This window comes from Chelonoidis abingdonii, chromosome 1 (genome assembly GCF_003597395.2).
Source record: "Chelonoidis abingdonii isolate Lonesome George chromosome 1, CheloAbing_2.0, whole genome shotgun sequence".
Classification (NCBI taxonomy): Eukaryota; Metazoa; Chordata; order Testudines; family Testudinidae; genus Chelonoidis; species Chelonoidis abingdonii.
Genome location: NC_133769.1, coordinates 141,673,868 through 141,690,234, shown reverse-complemented (window position 1 = coordinate 141,690,234; position 16,367 = coordinate 141,673,868). Strand labels below are relative to the sequence as shown.

General features: G+C 46.9%; 1 protein-coding gene across 4 annotated transcripts in view; it reads left to right on the top strand.

The window, feature by feature from the left end:
• Nucleotides 1–501: 501 nt before the first annotated feature.
• FERRY3 (FERRY endosomal RAB5 effector complex subunit 3) overlaps nucleotides 502–16,367 on the top strand; it is a 41,049-nt gene continuing 25,183 nt past the window's right edge. The window contains exons 1-6 of one of the 4 annotated variants that reach the window (XM_032775746.2): nucleotides 502–983; nucleotides 2,359–2,553; nucleotides 2,829–2,974; nucleotides 8,666–8,847; nucleotides 15,913–16,012; nucleotides 16,103–16,224. In XM_032775746.2, the coding sequence (XP_032631637.1) occupies nucleotides 2,376–2,553; nucleotides 2,829–2,974; nucleotides 8,666–8,847; nucleotides 15,913–16,012; nucleotides 16,103–16,224 (728 nt within the window). In that variant the 5' untranslated portion in view covers nucleotides 502–983; nucleotides 2,359–2,375. Of the gene's footprint in view, nucleotides 984–2,302; nucleotides 2,554–2,828; nucleotides 2,975–8,665; nucleotides 8,848–15,912; nucleotides 16,013–16,102; nucleotides 16,225–16,367 lie in introns of all 4 variants that reach the window. The other 3 variants (XM_075070774.1, XM_075070781.1, XM_032775748.2) reach the window with 3 other exon arrangements.

Here is a 16,367-nt window from a genome sequence, read left to right as displayed (position 1 = left end):
ACAGCGCTGCAATGACCAGGCCGCCAGAGGAGGGCCAAGGAGGCTAGCTACAGAGGAGCCACAGGACGCGGTCCCCCCGCACGGCGCTGAACTGCCCCCGGAGACGGAGGCCAAACACCGCTTACCAGGCGGGTGATGAGAATCAGGCTGGCGCCCATGGCTGCGGACTGGCCTGAGCGGCAGCCGCGCGGGGCCGGGCTTCTGCAGGGGGCGGGTCTGCGTCAGGCAGAACGAGCCCTCCCCAGCAGCGGAGAGGTCGGAAGCTGCGTCCCGCGCTGCCCTGCCGTGTCAACGGTCGCGGGCCGCGCGGGAAGCCCCTGGCCCGCGTGCGCTCGGGGGGAGACCCCTCTGACCGCGCCCGTCCATCGCGGTGCGGCGGCGCTGGCTCCCCGCCGCCTGGCGGGCGGCGTTCCTTGTCGCCGCGGCGCGCGCTAGCGCCGGCCCGGCACATTCGTCACCGGCACAAAAAAGGAGGCGGGGCCCGAGCGGGGAGGAGAAGGCGAATCTGCGGCGCCGGATCCGAAGGAACCGTTGGGAGCAGCAACCCCGCCCCACTGTCCAATAGCCCGGACCAGCTGCTCCCTCCGGGCTCAGGTGAGGGCGGGGCTGCCCCGCCCGTAGGGAACAGCCCCCTCCCCCCGTCACTAGCGCCAGCGGCCAGGGCAGGGGGCCTAGGCCCGGCCCGGCCCGGCTCTCGGTGGGGGCCAGGCTCGCGGCCCCCTCCCCTCCTCTCCTCGCGGTGACTGGTGCGATTGGCTTAGGCCTCGGGCGGGGTGAGAGGGCGGGACCGTTGGGTGTTTCCGCGCCTGAGCGCGCGGATGTTCTGTCCGCAGCCGGGGCTGCGTCATCCCCGAACGAGCTTCGGTGCCGCGCGAGCCACTCCCGAGCGTGGGCAGCGCCGGGCTCAGGGCTCTAAGGCGTGTGTCGTGCTGGCCAGTGTGGACAGAAGCCCTGGCTCTCATTCAGCCTTCCTAGCGCTGCAGGTCAGGAAAGAATGGTTATGATCAATTAGTCTGAGTTAACCTAGGCCACCGGGGACAGTGTGTCCGAGGAGAGTAAAATTTCAGACATTAACTTTTTCCTTCGTTTGTGCAATGGTGCAATAGAGCTTTTCACCACCTCATCCTTCTCCCACCCTCAAAAATCCCAGGGTGCAGCTTCCCACTGATAGTAGAATGGTGTCCTCCAGGTGACAAACCTCTTTTAATGCAGCCAGAGACGTTTTGTCTGCCTCAGGTCCCCTTTGCTCACATAAGCACAGGGGACATGGTCCTCCCGCATTCTTTTTTCATTAATGTCTGTGGTTGTAAAAAGTGAAAGGATTATTGGTTACTTTTTGCACTTCACAAGTTTGGATATGACAATAAACTAGCCAGTTTCACTTTCTGTTCTCTTGGATTAGTACAATGCTATAAGGTTTGAGTTGCAAACCTTGCAAGGGATTGTTTAAAGACAAACCAACTGTTCTAATTTGTCAAGTGTCCGAGGGGTAGCTGTGTTAGTCTGGAGCTTGTAAAAAGCGACAAAGAGTCCTGTGGCACCTTAAAGACTAACAGATGTATTGGAGCATAAGCTTTCATGGATGCATACCCACTTCGTATTCTAATTTGTTGTGTTTTTAAATTCATGAAAACATATTCATTTTAGGTTTTGTAACTTAGGTCTTTTAAAATTGTTCTATTACATTTGTATAAACCCCTCAAAATAATTTTTATTCTAAAATATACACTTAACCCAAAATATTCCCTCCCTGTTTTAATATATCTGCATTAAGAGGAAGTGAAATCCTAATTAACAAGTATGGTCTCTTTGGAGACAGCATTTGACTTCAGCAAGGCCACTGATGGTAATTTGCACTACGTCAATAGCATGTTTGAATTTGGGGGCCTAAGCCACATTTTTCAGAAATAGGTGCTAAATCCATATTTAGTCACTAAAATTAGTGGAACCTTCCAGGTGCTCAGCACTTCTGAAAATCAAGCAACTTATTTAAGTACCTAAATGTGATTTTAGCAGACTTAGGGCAGGTCTACACTATGGCGCTACATTGGCTGTAGCGCATCCAGTGAAGACACACTTGTCATAATTACTTCACCTTGGTGAGAAGCAAAAGCTGCATCGCTCACCAGGGGATTTTTTCACACTCCTGAGCAATGCAAGTTATATCAGCTTAAGCTATAGTGTAGACCTGCCCTAAATGTAGGCACTTATATTTAAAAAAAAAAATATTGGCTATTATGTCCCCTTCCCTGAATATTTTAATTATTGCCAAATCACATTTTGTGTTTCTTTTTGTTAACAGTTGGAATATGTGAATATATATAAAAGATACGACATGCTGTTTTGCTTATTATGCAGAAAATCAACAAAAGAAGATGAAGGCCAATAAGGGAAAAACCTGCACTAGAGAGCGAGAGTTTTCATATAAATTCAATGCTGGAAATCAGCACTTAGTGCTTACAGTGCCTCTCAAATTTCCTGTGCAAGAGAATGCCAGTCACTTGCATGGACGTCTAATGCTTCTGCACAATTTACCATGCTTCATAGAAAATGGTGAGAATTGAGTTTGTAAATGATCAGTATCGTATGCATTAATGTGCTGTGACAGACTAAGCAAAATATTATTTCTAAAAGTTTTTTGAAAGGAAATTTTAATAATATTTAGCTGTTTTTATGGTTTGACAGCATATCAATATATGAGGAAGGAGTGTGGTCAAGTAAACTTAGTAGTTTTAAGTACATGTTCATGCAGTTGTTTGAATAGTTAAAATAAAAGGAAATTTTAAGTAAACTCTGGTTGATGACACATTCTTTTCTTATTGCAATAGACTTAAAGCAATCTCTTAGTCAATTCATTGAAGGAGAATCCATAAAAGATTATGATAAAGAAGCAGAGGCGGCCCTGGAAGCTGTGAAATCCGGAGAAGTGGACATGCACCAGCTGGCAAATGCTTGGGCTAAAGCTTATACAGAGGTGAGACTGAGGGTATGTCTACACTATGAAATTAAGTTGAACTTATAGAAGTCGCGTTTTTAGAAATCAATTTTATACAGTCGATTGTGTGTGTCCCCACTTAAGACCATTAAAACCATTAACTCGACGGAGTGCATCCACAGTACCGAGGCTAGTGTCAATTTCCCGAGCATTGCACTGTGGGTAGCTATCCCACAGTTCCCGCAGTCTCCGCCGCTCATTGGAATTCTGGGTTGAGCTCCCAATGCCTGAAGGGGAAAAAACATTGTCGCTGGTGATTCTGGGTAAGTGTCATCAGCCACCCCCTCCACGCCCCATGAAAGCAATGACAATAAATAGTTTCTCACCTTTTTTCCCGGGTTACCTGTGCAGATGACATACCACGACAAGCATCGAGCCCACTCAACTCACTGTCACCATATGTCTCCTGGGTGCTGCCAGACATGGTACTTCATTGCTACACAGCAGCAGCTTATTGCCTTTTGGCAGCAGACAGTGCATTACGATTGGTAGCCATTGTCGTCATCTCCTGGGTGCTGTTTTAGCCGACCTTGGTGAGGTTGGCCGGGGGCATCTGGATATAAATGGGAGACGACGATGGCTAGCAATCGTACTGCACCGTCTGCTGCCAGTCTAAGATGTGTAAGAGAGATGGAGGGGATCAAAACAATAAAGAGACCAAATGAATACAAAACAAATCTGTATTCATTTGCTCCCCCCTCCTTCCCTCCATGAATGGTGGAGGGAGGGGTAGCTCAGTGATTTGAGCATTGGCCTGCTAAACCCAGGGTTGTGAGTTCAATCCTTGAGGAGGCCATTCTGTGTGACAACCCTATGAGCCATGTCATCAATCACCTCTCCCTCCTAAGAGCAACAGCAGACAATCATTTCGCACCTTTTTTCAGCGCAGATGCCATAGCACGGCAAGCATGGAGCCCGCTCAGATCACCGCGCAATTATGAGCACTGTAAACACCATGCGTGTTATCCTGCAGTATATGCAGAACCAGAACCTGCAACAGCAGAACCAGGCAAGGGGGCAACGGCAGCGCAGTGATGAGGACACGGACACAGACTTCTCACTAAGTACGGGCACTGGCAATGTGGACATCATGGTGTTAATGGGGCAGGTTCATGCCGTGGAACGCTGATTCTGAGCCCGGGAAACAAGCACAGACTGGTGGGACTGTATAGTATTGCATGTCTGGGGTGATTCCCAGTGACTGCGAAACTTTCGCATGTGTAAGGGCACTTTCATGGAACTTTGTGACTTGCTTTCCCCTGCCCTGAAGTGCAAGAATGCCAAGATGAGAGCAGTCCTCACAGTTGAGAAGCGAGTGGGGATAGCCCTGTGGAAGCTTGCAATGCCAGACAGCTACCAGTCAATCGGACATCAATTTGGAGTGGGCAAATCTACTGTGGGGACTGCTGTGATCCAAGTAGCCAATGCAATCAAAGAGCTGTTAATATCAAGGGTAGTGACTCTGGAAAACGTGCAGGTGATAGCGGATGGCTTTGCTGCAATGGGATTCCCTAACTGTGGTGGAGCGATAGACGGAACCCTTATCCCTATCTTGGCACCAGAGCACCAAGCCAGCGAGTACATAAACCAAAAGGAGTACTTTTCAGTGCACTGGTGGATCACAAGGGACGTTTCACCAACATCAATTTGAGATGGCCGGGAAAGGTACATGAAGCTCACGTCTTCAGGAACTCTGATCTGTTTCAAAAGCTGCACCAGAGGACTTTCTTCCCAGACCAGAAAATAACTGTTGGGGATGTTGAAATGCCTATAGTTATTCTTGCGGATCAGCTTACCCCTTAATGCCATGGCTCATGAAGCCGTACACAGGCAGCCTGGACAGTAGTCAGGAGCTGTTCAACTATAGGCTGAGCAAGTGCAGAATGGTGGTAGAATGTGCATTTGGAGGTTTAAAAGAATGCTGGCGCCGTTTACTGGCTCGGATAGACCTCAGCGAAACCAATAGTCCCATTGTTATTACTGCTTGCTGTGCACTCCACAATATCTGTGAGAGAAAGGGGGAGACGTTTATGGCAGGTGGGAGGTTGAGGCAAATCGACTAGCTGCTGATTACGCGCAGCCAGACACAGAGCAGTTAGCAGAGTACAGGAGGGAGTGGTGCACATCAGAGAAGCTTTGAAAACCAGTTTCACGACTGGCCAGTCTATGGTGTGAAAGTTCTGTTTGTTTCTCTTTGATGAAACCTCCCCCCCGCCCCTCGGTTCACTCTACTTCCCTGTAAGCTAACCACCCTCCCCTCCCCCCTTCAGTCACCGCTTGCAGAGGCAATAAAATCATTGTTGCTTAACATACATGCGTTCTTTATTAATTCGTCACACAAATAGGGGGATAACTGCCAGGGTAGCCCGGGAGGGGTGGGAGAAGAGGGAAGCACCGGGTGGGGTGGGGAAGGAGGGAAGGACAAGGCCACACTGCATTTTAAAACTTATTGAATGCCAGCTTTCTGTTGCTTGGGCAGTCCTCTGGTGTGGAGTGGTTGGCTGCCCGGAGGCCCCCCCCAACGTTCTTGGGCATCTGGGTGAGGAGTCAGTGGAACTGCAGAGGGAGGGCAGTTGGTTACACGGGGGCTGTAGTGGCAGTCTGTGCTCAAGCTGCCTTTCCTGAACCTCACCCGTATGCCAGAGCATATCAGTTTGTTCCTCCAGTAGCCTCAGCATTGCCTCTTGCCTTCTGTCACCAAGCTGACACCACCTATCATCTTCAGCCCGCCACCTGTCCTCGCGTTCATATTGTGCTTTCCTGGACTCTGACATTGTCTGCCTCCATGCATTCTGCTGGGCTCTTTCAGTATGCGAGGACTGCATGAGCTCGGAGAACATTTCATCGCGAGGGCATTTTTCCCCCCCTTCTAATCTTTTCTAGCCCTAGGAAGGAGAAGATAGTGTGAGCATTGAAACATTTGCAGCTGGTGAAGGAAAAAAAAAGGGAGAGTGGTAGTTAAAAAGACATATTTTAGAGAACAAGGGGTAGACTCTTTCATGGTAAACCTTGCTGTTAACATTACATAGCACATGTGCTTTCGGTAGAAGGTCACATTTTGCCTCTTATTGAGGGTATACCGGTTTGGTGTGAGAGATCACTCACGCAGGGCCAGGCAACAGAATTTGACTTGCAGGCAGCCATGGTAAGACACAGTCTTTTGGCTTCTTTAACCTTCATAACATGTGGGAATGGTTTCAAACAGCAGCGTCCTTATTTCCCATACCAAGCAGCCGTTGGGTTGGCCATTTAAAATAGGTTGGCCATTTAAAAGGAGGAGGGGCTGTGGTTTTCGGGTTAACGGGTTAGGGTTGCAGCGCAAACCTAACTAACTCCCCCCCCCACACACACACATACCCAATTCTCTGGGATGATCGCGTCACCCCTCCCCCCACCGCATGGCTAACAGTGGGGAACATTTCTGTTCAGCCATAGGCAAACAACCCAGCAGGAACGGGCACCTCCGAATGTCCCCTTAATAAAAACACCCTATTTCAACCAGGTGTCTAGGAGTGATATCACTCTCCTGAGGATAACACAGAGAGATAAAGAATGGATGCTGTTTGAATGCCAGCAAACACTGGGACCATATGCTGCCATGCCTTGTTATGCAATGATTCCAGACTACCTGCTACTGGCCTGGCATGGTAAAGTGTCCTACCATGGAGGATGAAATAAGGATGCCCTCCCCAGAAACGTTTTGCAAAGGCTTTGGGAGTACATCCAGGAGAGCTTTTTGGAAATGTCCCTGGAGGATTTCCACTCCATCACCAGACATGTTAACAGACTTTTCCAGTAACTGTACTGGCCGTAAATGCATCCCAAGTCGTCAGGGCAAATTAATTATTCAACAACGCTTGCTTTTAAACCATGTATAATATTTACAAAGGTACGCTCACCAGAGATCCCTTCTCCTCCTGGCAGGTCTGGGAGGCAGCCTTGGGTTGGTTTAGGGGGTACTGACTCCAGGTCCAGGGTGCGAAACAGTTCCTGGCTGTCTGGGAAAATGGTTTCTCCACTTCCTTGCTGTGAGCTATCTTCAGCCTCCTCCTCCCATCTTCCTTGTCCCCAAAACCCACATCCCTGTTGCGTGCTACTCCATTGATGGAGTCAAAACACAGGGGTGGGGTAGTGGTGGCTGCATCACTTAGAATGGCATGCAGCTCATCATGGAAGCGGCATGTCTGGGGCTGTGACCTGGAGTGGCCGTTTGTCTCTCTGGGTTTTTGGTAGGCTTGCCTCAGCTCCTTAAATTTCACGCGGCACTGCTGTGGGTCCCTGTTATAGCCTCTGTCCTTCACGCTCTTTGAGATTTTTTGAAATGTTTGGGCATTTTGTCCTTTAGAATGGAGTTCTGATAGCATGGATGTGTCTCCCCCCTACAGCGATCAGATCCAGTACCTCCCATTTGGTCTGTGCTGGAGCTTTTTTGCGATTCTGGGACTCCATGGTCACCTCTGCTGATGAGCTCTGCATGGTCACCTGCGCTGATCAGCTAACCACGCTGGCCAAACAGGAAATGAGATTCAAAAGTTCACGGGCCTTTTCTTGTCTACGTGGCTAGTGCATCCGAGTTGAGACCTCTGTCCAGAACGGTCACCATGGAGCACTGTGGGATAGCTCCCGGAGGCCAATACCTTCGAACTGTGACCACGCTACCCCAAATTGGACCTGGCAAGGTCGATTTCAGCGCTAGTCCCCTCATCGGGAGAGGAGTACTGAAATCGATTTTAACTGCCCTTTAAGTAAAAAATAACGGCTTTGTCGTGTGGACGGGTGCAGGGTTAAATCTATCTAACACTGCTAAATTTAACCTAAACTCGTAGTGTAGACCAGGGCAAAGTCTGAAATATGAAGTTCCAGTGGTTTGCTACATGTGTAGTCTTTCAAAATGTATGTAGGCAGCATTAGAAATTACACTGAAATTCAGTTCTACTGATCACCCCACGTGGTGATAATTTGGCTATTCAGATAAAATCTGAGGGCTCATTCTGCAAGTTCTTAATCATTTCTGTGGAACTATCCACTGAAAGGCCTACTCAGTAAGAGTTTGCAGCAATGAGCCCTCATGGTCAAATGCTGCCCTTTAATAAAGGTCAGCAACTCACATTGAAGTCTATGGGGTTGAACAAATGTAAAGAGGGCAGAGTTTATCCTTGTACTTTGCCTAACACTTTTCCTATTGATGCTGATATGTTGGCCCCTTTTGAACACAGATCACTAGGGATTTTTGTTGAAGAGATCCAATTGGAAACGATTTAACTGATTTTTTTTTAAAGTATTCACACAGGTAGGAGATGATAAACCATTTTTATTCAAACTCAGTTTCAGATAGAGAATGTTATGTAGGGTTATCAGCTCATCCACATTTGGAGGTTGAGCAGCCCCTGTTCTGTTATTTCCAGCCTAATGTGCTGGGGGAGAGAATGGTTGTGATAGAAATCAAGGGAAAACAGAAGATGGAATGGGGAAATGGAAGGGAAAGAGCAAATTTCAAAGATAAAAGTAGATGGGAGAGAGAAGCCAAACTAGAAAAGGAAAATTTTAAATTTTGAACAGTGTACATTGGCACAAAAATTAACTCTGTCATTTTAAGTGACTTTGGTTCTGTGTGCTTGTTTAAAAATTTCCATAGCATTCTTTAAAATATTTGACTTTATTACTTTCTAGACAACATTAGAACATGCAAGACCTGAAGAACCCAGCTGGGATGAAGATTTTGCAGATGTGTACCATGATCTGATACACTCTCCAGCTTCTGAAACTCTGTTAAACCTGGAACACAACTATTTTGTTAGTATCTCAGAGTTAATAAGTGAGAGAGACGTGGAACTGAAAAAATTACGAGAAAGGTATTTTTAAAATGTCTAATTAAACTTGATGTTTTTTATATGACTCTGTTACAAACTCTGTAAATGAACAGTTAGCAATATAAGGCTTATTTTAGCTTTTTCCTTCTTTAAAAAGAATACAGGTCATAAAATGCAAAAATGTAACTCCATGTAATAACTGTTTCAACTTGGAGTCTAATCAAAAGCTAGAATATGTAAAAGCTAAAATAATCTTAATCACATTAATATGTCCAAGTTCCACATACATTGTGGAATATATAATTTTTTTAAGTACGTAAGAATTAGGAAGCCTGCCAAACAATCAATGGGGCCACTCAAGGAAGAAAAGGCTATTGCAGAAAAGCTAAATGAATTCTTTGTATTGGTCTTCACTGCAGAGGATGTGAGGGAGATTACCACACCTGAGCCGTTCTTTTTAGGTGACAGATCTGAGGAACTGTTCAAGATTGAGGTGTCACTAGAGGAGGTTTTGGAACAAATTGATAAATTAAACAGTAGTCAATCACTGGGGTCAGATGGTATTCATCCAAGAGATCTGAAGGAATTCAAATATGAAATTGCAAAACTACTAACTGGTATGTAACCTATTGTCAAATCAGCTTCTATACCAGACGACTGGAGGATAGCTGATGTGACACCAATTTTTTAAAAAGGCTCCAAAGGTGATCCTGGTAATTACAGCCCATAAGTTTACAGTACCAGGGAAATTAGTTGAAAGTAAAATATAGTAAAGAACAGAATTATCAGACAGATGAACGTGATATGTTGGGGAAGAGCCAGCATGGCTTTTGTAAAGGGTAATCTTGCTTCACCAATGTATTAGAATTCTTTGAGGGGCTCAGCAAAGGTGGACAAGAGTGATCCAGTGGATGTAGTATATTTGGACTTTCAGAAAGCCTTTGACAAGGTCCCTCATGCTCTTAAGCAAAGTAAGCAGTCATGGAAAAAGAGGGAAAGTCCTCTCATGGATCAGTAACTGGTTAGAAGACGGGAAAGAAAGGGTAGGAACAAATGGTCAGTTTTCACAGTGGAGACGGGTAAATAGTAGTGGTGTCCCCCAGGGATCTGTATTGAGACCAGTGCTGTTCAACATATTTATAAATGAACTGGAAAAAGGGATAAACAGGGAGGTGGCAAAGTTTGCAGACAATACAAAATTGCTCAGGATAATTAAGTCCAAAGCAGACTGAGAAGAGTTCTGTGTTCTGTTCATTCCCTCTGAAGTGTCTGGCACTGACTACTGTCAGAAGATGGGATACTGGGCTAGGTAGACCATTGGTCTGACCCAATATAGCCATCTTTATGTTTCTGTTGTATTTTAAAAAGGAATGTAGTATCTAGACAATGCAACATTTATTTGTTTAGAGTCTAGAAAATGCAAAAAGGCCCCTATACAAAAGCTCCAGTACCTTTTAACGTGCCTTAAGTAATGCAAACCAACAACAACTTCCTCACATCAAAAGAGGGAGAAAAGACCTCCACTCAAGCCAATGATTATAACTTATAATACATATTATTGGAACATTGGATTCTAGATAACTGGTAGACTGTTGAAAAGCTGCAAAAGCCTCTTTATCCACTAGGGACAGTATATCATAGACTCATAGACTTTAAGGTCAGAAGGGACCAATATGATCATCTAGTCTGACCTCCTGCACAAAGCAGGCCCAGAATCCTACCCATCCACTTCTATAACAAAACCCTAACCTGTGTCTGAGTTACTGAAGTCTTCAAATTGTGGTTTGAAAACCTCAGGCTGCAGAAAATCCACCAGCAAGTGACCCATGCTCCACGCTGCAGAGGAAGGCAAAAAGCCTCCAGGGCCCCTGCCAATCTGCCCCGGAGGAAAATTCCTTCCGTACCCCAAATATGGCAATCAGCTAAACCCTGAGCATGTGGGCAAGACTCATCAGCCAGCGGTCAGGAAAGAATTCTCCACAGTAACTCAGATCCCATCCCATCTAACATCCCATTGCAGACCACTGGGCATATTTACCTGCTGATAATCAAAGATCAGTTGCCAAAATTAAGCTATCCCATCATACCATCCCTTCCATAAACTTATCAAGCTTAGTCTTAAAGCCAGATATGTCTTTTGCCCCCACTACTCCCCTTGGAAGGCTGTTCCAGAACTTCACTCCTCTAATGGTTAGAAACCTATGTAATGCTTTCCTCTTTAGAGCAGAAATAAAAGCTTAAGCTGAAACATTATTATACAGAAAACATATAATAATATAAAATATTAGTTTAAAAGGGACAGTTGTCAGGCTTTATTGTATTAACACCAAAATGTCCCAATTACATAGCTTGTTGAATAGCAAATGAAAGTAAATGTCTCAAAACATCTACCTTCTGATATTATGCCCACATTATACAGTGCATGCACACGTATTTAGTTTTTTCTCCTAGTATGAAGTTACTTTATTCACGACAGTTATGGAGACATTAAATTGCTACAAAATGAGTATAGTGTGAGGTTTTGATTACTAGTGAATTATTTTCTCAGTGAATCACATGTATGTATAAGCAGAAAAAAGAGCACATGGAAATAGGTCCACATTCTGTCTTGCAGAGCTTTGCTATGGCATAACTGTGTATTGACTTCAGTGGAATTTATTTTCATGTACACTGCTACCGTGCTGTAACGCGACCCGAGATAACACGGGTTCGCATATAGCATGGTAGCAGTGGGGCTCCGATGGTGCTTTCAAGGATCCAGGGCTCCGACTGCTGCAGGGAGCCCAGGGCCCTTTAAATCACTGCTGGAGCCCTGCTGCCACTACCCCGGGGCTGTGTCAGTGGGTCTGAGCTGGCGATTTAAAGGGCCTGGGCTCCCCGCAGCAGCCAAAGCCCAGAGCTCTTTAAATCATTGCCGGAGTCCTGCCACTGCTACCCCGGGGCTTGGCTAGTGATTTAAAGGGCCACGGGCTGCTGTGGGGAGTCCCAGGCCCTTTAAATCACTGCTGGAGCCCTGCTGCTGCTACCCTGGGGCTGCGGCAGTGGGGCTCCACTGGCGATTTAAAGGGCCTGGGGCTCCCCACAGCCAGAGCTCCAGGCTCTTTAAATCACCGTTGCAGCCCTGCCACCACTACCCCACTATAACAGCATTTCACTTATAACGTGGTAGGAATTTTTGGCTCCCCATGACTGCGTTATATTGGGGCAGTGATGTACTTTACATGACCATGAATCTTCATATGTAAGGGACTATTGAAGTTACATCAATTGAATTTAGGCATTATATAGTCTATTTACACATGACTTGATTTGAAAACCCTGTCTCTAGGTTTTAAATAGATGTTTTGTGCCAGGTATTGCTTCCAGTCCTGTGCTATGTTTAGCTGATCTTTGCTTGGAGAAAAGTGTGCCTGCAAAAGAAATGATGAGGCAAGTGACAAAGAAGAGTTTAGCTGAGCTGGCTCAGATGATTGGTGGTTATGTGATACTGAATCTTTCTTACTCTGAACGTAGCTCACACTGGAAGTTGTTCAATATAAAATGATTTTGTAGTTTCAGTCCAGTTTCTGGTGGTTAGGTATCCACATCACAGAAACACTACCAGTTGATAGTCTCACAGGACTGAAGTTAAACTACCCTGGGTTCAGAAGTTAAACTATACTTTCAACACAACAGATACTCCCTCCAACTCAGAATTGAGAGAAGCTTGTCCTGCTCTGTTTCTGTAAAAAGGTTTTTAGTATCCAGGTTGCTTGATTTAACACATTCTTCTTCGAGTGCTTGCTCATATCCATTCCAAGTAGGTGTGTGCGCGCTGCATGCACGTTCGTCAGAAGAATTTTCCCCTAGCAACACCCTTTCCCTCTCGGTCTTTCCCTAGCCCCACGTGTTTCACAAAATGTATGGCAGTGGTGGCGCTTTCCTCTCGTCGCCAATGCGTTTCCCTTACCTGACGACTGGTTGTTCGCGGGCACCTCGGACCCAGTCGCCGCACACGGTAGCCCGGAACATCTGAGCTGTTCGAGAGTTTGGGCTCATGGTCAAATTTCGACAAGTCATCCTCAGTATACCCATCAGAGGATAGTTCATTGGGCTTACTGGACTCCACGCTCGTAACAGCCTCGCTCCCTGAGCCCGTTCCAGCACTGTCCCGCATAGAGAGCCTACAAGCTTTCCACCGACTCGGCTGGGTCTGTCTCAGCCTTCCTCGGTCACCATGGCGGCCTGCACTTTTGTCACCCGAGCATGCAAGCTCCCGCTTCGCCCCCTTCAAATTCTGAGTCCTCCGATTTACGTCCCACGCAGAGATTACTATGGACGTTGTCGTCACATATCGCGCAGCGTCCTACTCCTCCGCTGGTGGCAAAACCCTCCCTCTGGTGATGTGCGGGCATGCCATTCCTACCCCAGGCAACGTCTATGTCCGTAAACGGACGCATCATCTCTGGGCGGGGACCCACATGGGGCTCGTCGGACACAAGGCCTTATGGGTTCCGCCCAGGAGCTATCACTGGCATATAACATCGAGAGCTACGGGCAGTCCGCCTGTCTGTAGCTTTCTTCCCACCTGCGAAGCCGTTGTTGTTTTAGTGCTACGGACCAATACACTGCGATGCACTATATACAACAATCAGGAGGGAACCGCTCTCTTCCCTTTGTCAGGAGGCGATCAGGTTATGGGAATTCTGTATAGCCCACTCATGGATCTGGTGGCTTCTCCCTAGGGTCCAGACCGTTAGCGGACCGCCCTCAGCAGGTATTTCTAGCCTGATGAGTGGTCACTTCGACCGGACGTAGCTCATTCTTCTATTCGAAGTGGGGCTTCCACATCGACTTTCGCCTCCCGCAGCAACCGGAAGTGTCCCAGGTTCTGCTCCTTTCGTGGTCTCGCCCCGGGCTCGATCTCGGACACTTCCTCATGTCTTGGTCGACCCACTGCTGTATGCTTCACCTTTCCGTTAGTGCACAAGGTCCTGGTGAAGCTTCGCACGACAGGGCGTCGAATGAATTTGATCGCCCCAGCGTGGCCTCACCAACACTGGTACACACGTTGCTGGACTCTCAGTAGCCAGCCCGTTCCCTGCTCTCTCAGGCCTGAAATATCCCAGGACCAGGCAGCTTCTCCATCCCGACTGATCCCTCCACCTGACGGCGTGGTTCCTGAGTGGTGAGTTGTCGGAGCTGCACTGTCACCCGTCAGTTGCAAGCGAGTTCTTCCTTGGTAGCAGGAAACCATCCACTAGAGCTACTACATGGCCAATGTGGAAGAGGTTTCCCGCTTCTGGTGTCAAGGGGCACACGCGACCTGACAGGCTCCATCCAGTTAATATTAGAATATCTCTAGGTACCTCAAGCAGCGGGTCTCTCGCACTCTCATCTTTGCCGGTACACCTGGGCGTGCCATTTCTGACGTTCCATCCCGGAGAAGGAGCTTCCTCTGTTTTCTCTCACCCGATGGTCTCGAGGTTCTCAAGGGCTGGAGCGCCTTTTCCCCAGGTCGCTTGCCCCACCCCTTCCTGGGCCTCTATTGGTCTGAGTTCGAGGACTAAATGGCCCCTCCGTTTCGAACCCTTGGCAACTGCTCTCTTCTGTATTATCATGGAAGGTGCGTTCCTTGTAGCCATTGACATTGCTAGGAGAGTTTTCGGAGCTCGCGCTCTCTATTGGGGCCCAACCTTACGACGATATTCCACATGGACAAAGTGCAGGCTGCGGGCCCGCATCCAGCCTTCTTCCCAAGGTGGTTTCATCCTTTCACGCTCAACCAAGACATATTCCTTCCCGGTCTTTTTTCCTAACTCACGCATCCGTAGAGAGCAGCAATTACACTCGCTGGACTACGTAGAGCCACTAGCATCTACATTGACAGCCACCAAGACCTTTCCGTAGGACGCCCCAATTTTTGTCGACCGTTGGCAAGACAGGATGAAAGGTTCAACCCGTTTCTCGTTCATCAGAGAATACGTCCGGGTCACGGCGTGCATCGAGCCGTTTGCCATGATTTTAGCTCACGCCTCTCCAGGCCGAGTGATGCACATTCCACCAGGGCTCAGGCTCATTCGATTGCCTTTCTAGCTCGTGTGCGATCCATGGAGATATGCCGATGCAGCTACGTGGTCTCATGCACACTTCTCCTGCCCATTTACGCTTGGTACAAACAATCCAGGGATGAACGCAGCTCTGGGCTTGGCTGTTTTGCATTCGGCAGTCGCCAACTCCGACCCAGCCCCGCCTAGGTAAAGGGCTTGGGATTCACCTACTTTGGAATGGATATTGAGCAAGCATCGAAGAAAAAAACGGTTACTCCACCTTGAACTTTGTTCTTCGAGATGTGTTGCTCATAAGTCCATTCCACACCCGCCCTCCTTCCCTCATGTCGGAGTAGCCTGCAAGAAGGAACTGAGGAGCGGGCGGTCGGGAAGGGTATATTGCAGGGTGCCGCGCAACGGCGCCACACCAGGGGGCGCCTGCCGACCCACCGGGTGTTGCTAGGGGAAAATTCTTCCGACGAACATGCACGCGGCGCGCGCACACCTACTTGGAATGGATATGAGCAACACATCTCGAAGAACAACAGTTACAAAGGTGAGTAACCGTCTTTTTCATCTGCTTTAATTTTTTAAAGGGAAAAGGATTCAAATAAACTGTATTTAAACTATGTTCAACAAACAAAACAATGACAGCCTTCTGATATGCTGAGATTTGAAAAGTTGCTACTGCACATGTGGAAATTGGCTTTTTAAAAAATGGTTGGTGTTATTGATCCTCAACCGTGTGTAAAAAGTTCACTCTTAAAAGGAGTGAACCAGTAACATTTATCTAATGCTAACAAACCATCCTGTACATGGTTTGTTAGCACTGGATAAAAAGATATTCCCAGTGAAGTCCCTTGTACTACTTATGTGGATAAATTGGGTGGGTTTGGCTCCGGATTTCTGATTTTTTGCCTTCAAGCTTAATTTTATATTTAAACCTACCTTGAGAATGAAAATGTTGATGATGTAATTGACAGCTATAAGTAGCTAAGCTTTCAACATTGGCAGAGACATCCAGAAAGTTTGCTTAATGTAACTATGCATTGGTCTAAATGATTGGCTTCTGATTTAGACAAGGAGCAGAAATGGATAAGGTGATGCAAGAACTAGGAAAGTCGCTAACAGATCAAGATGTAAATGCATTGGCTGCTCAGCATTTTGAATCCCAACAGGTAAATTAAGTTCAGTGAATTGGAATAAATCGTGCAAAGAATTGTCTTAAGAAAGAAAAATGAATTGCTTGGAATGATGTCTACTTTTAGGTTTTGGAGAATAAATGGACCAGTGAACTAAAACAGTCCACCGCCATCCAAAAACAGGAGTATCAGGAATGGGTGATAAAACTTCATCAAGATCTAAAAAATCCCAACAACAGCTCTATCAGGTATTTAGCTCTGCTGTAAAGTTCTTAAATATTCTTTCTGTTCAACTACAGTAATGTGGAGGACTCGCTTTTTAGTAACTGTTCTCTAATAGTCATTTAAATTGAAAATATACATTGAAAGGCTAAGAGCCGCTGAAAATAGA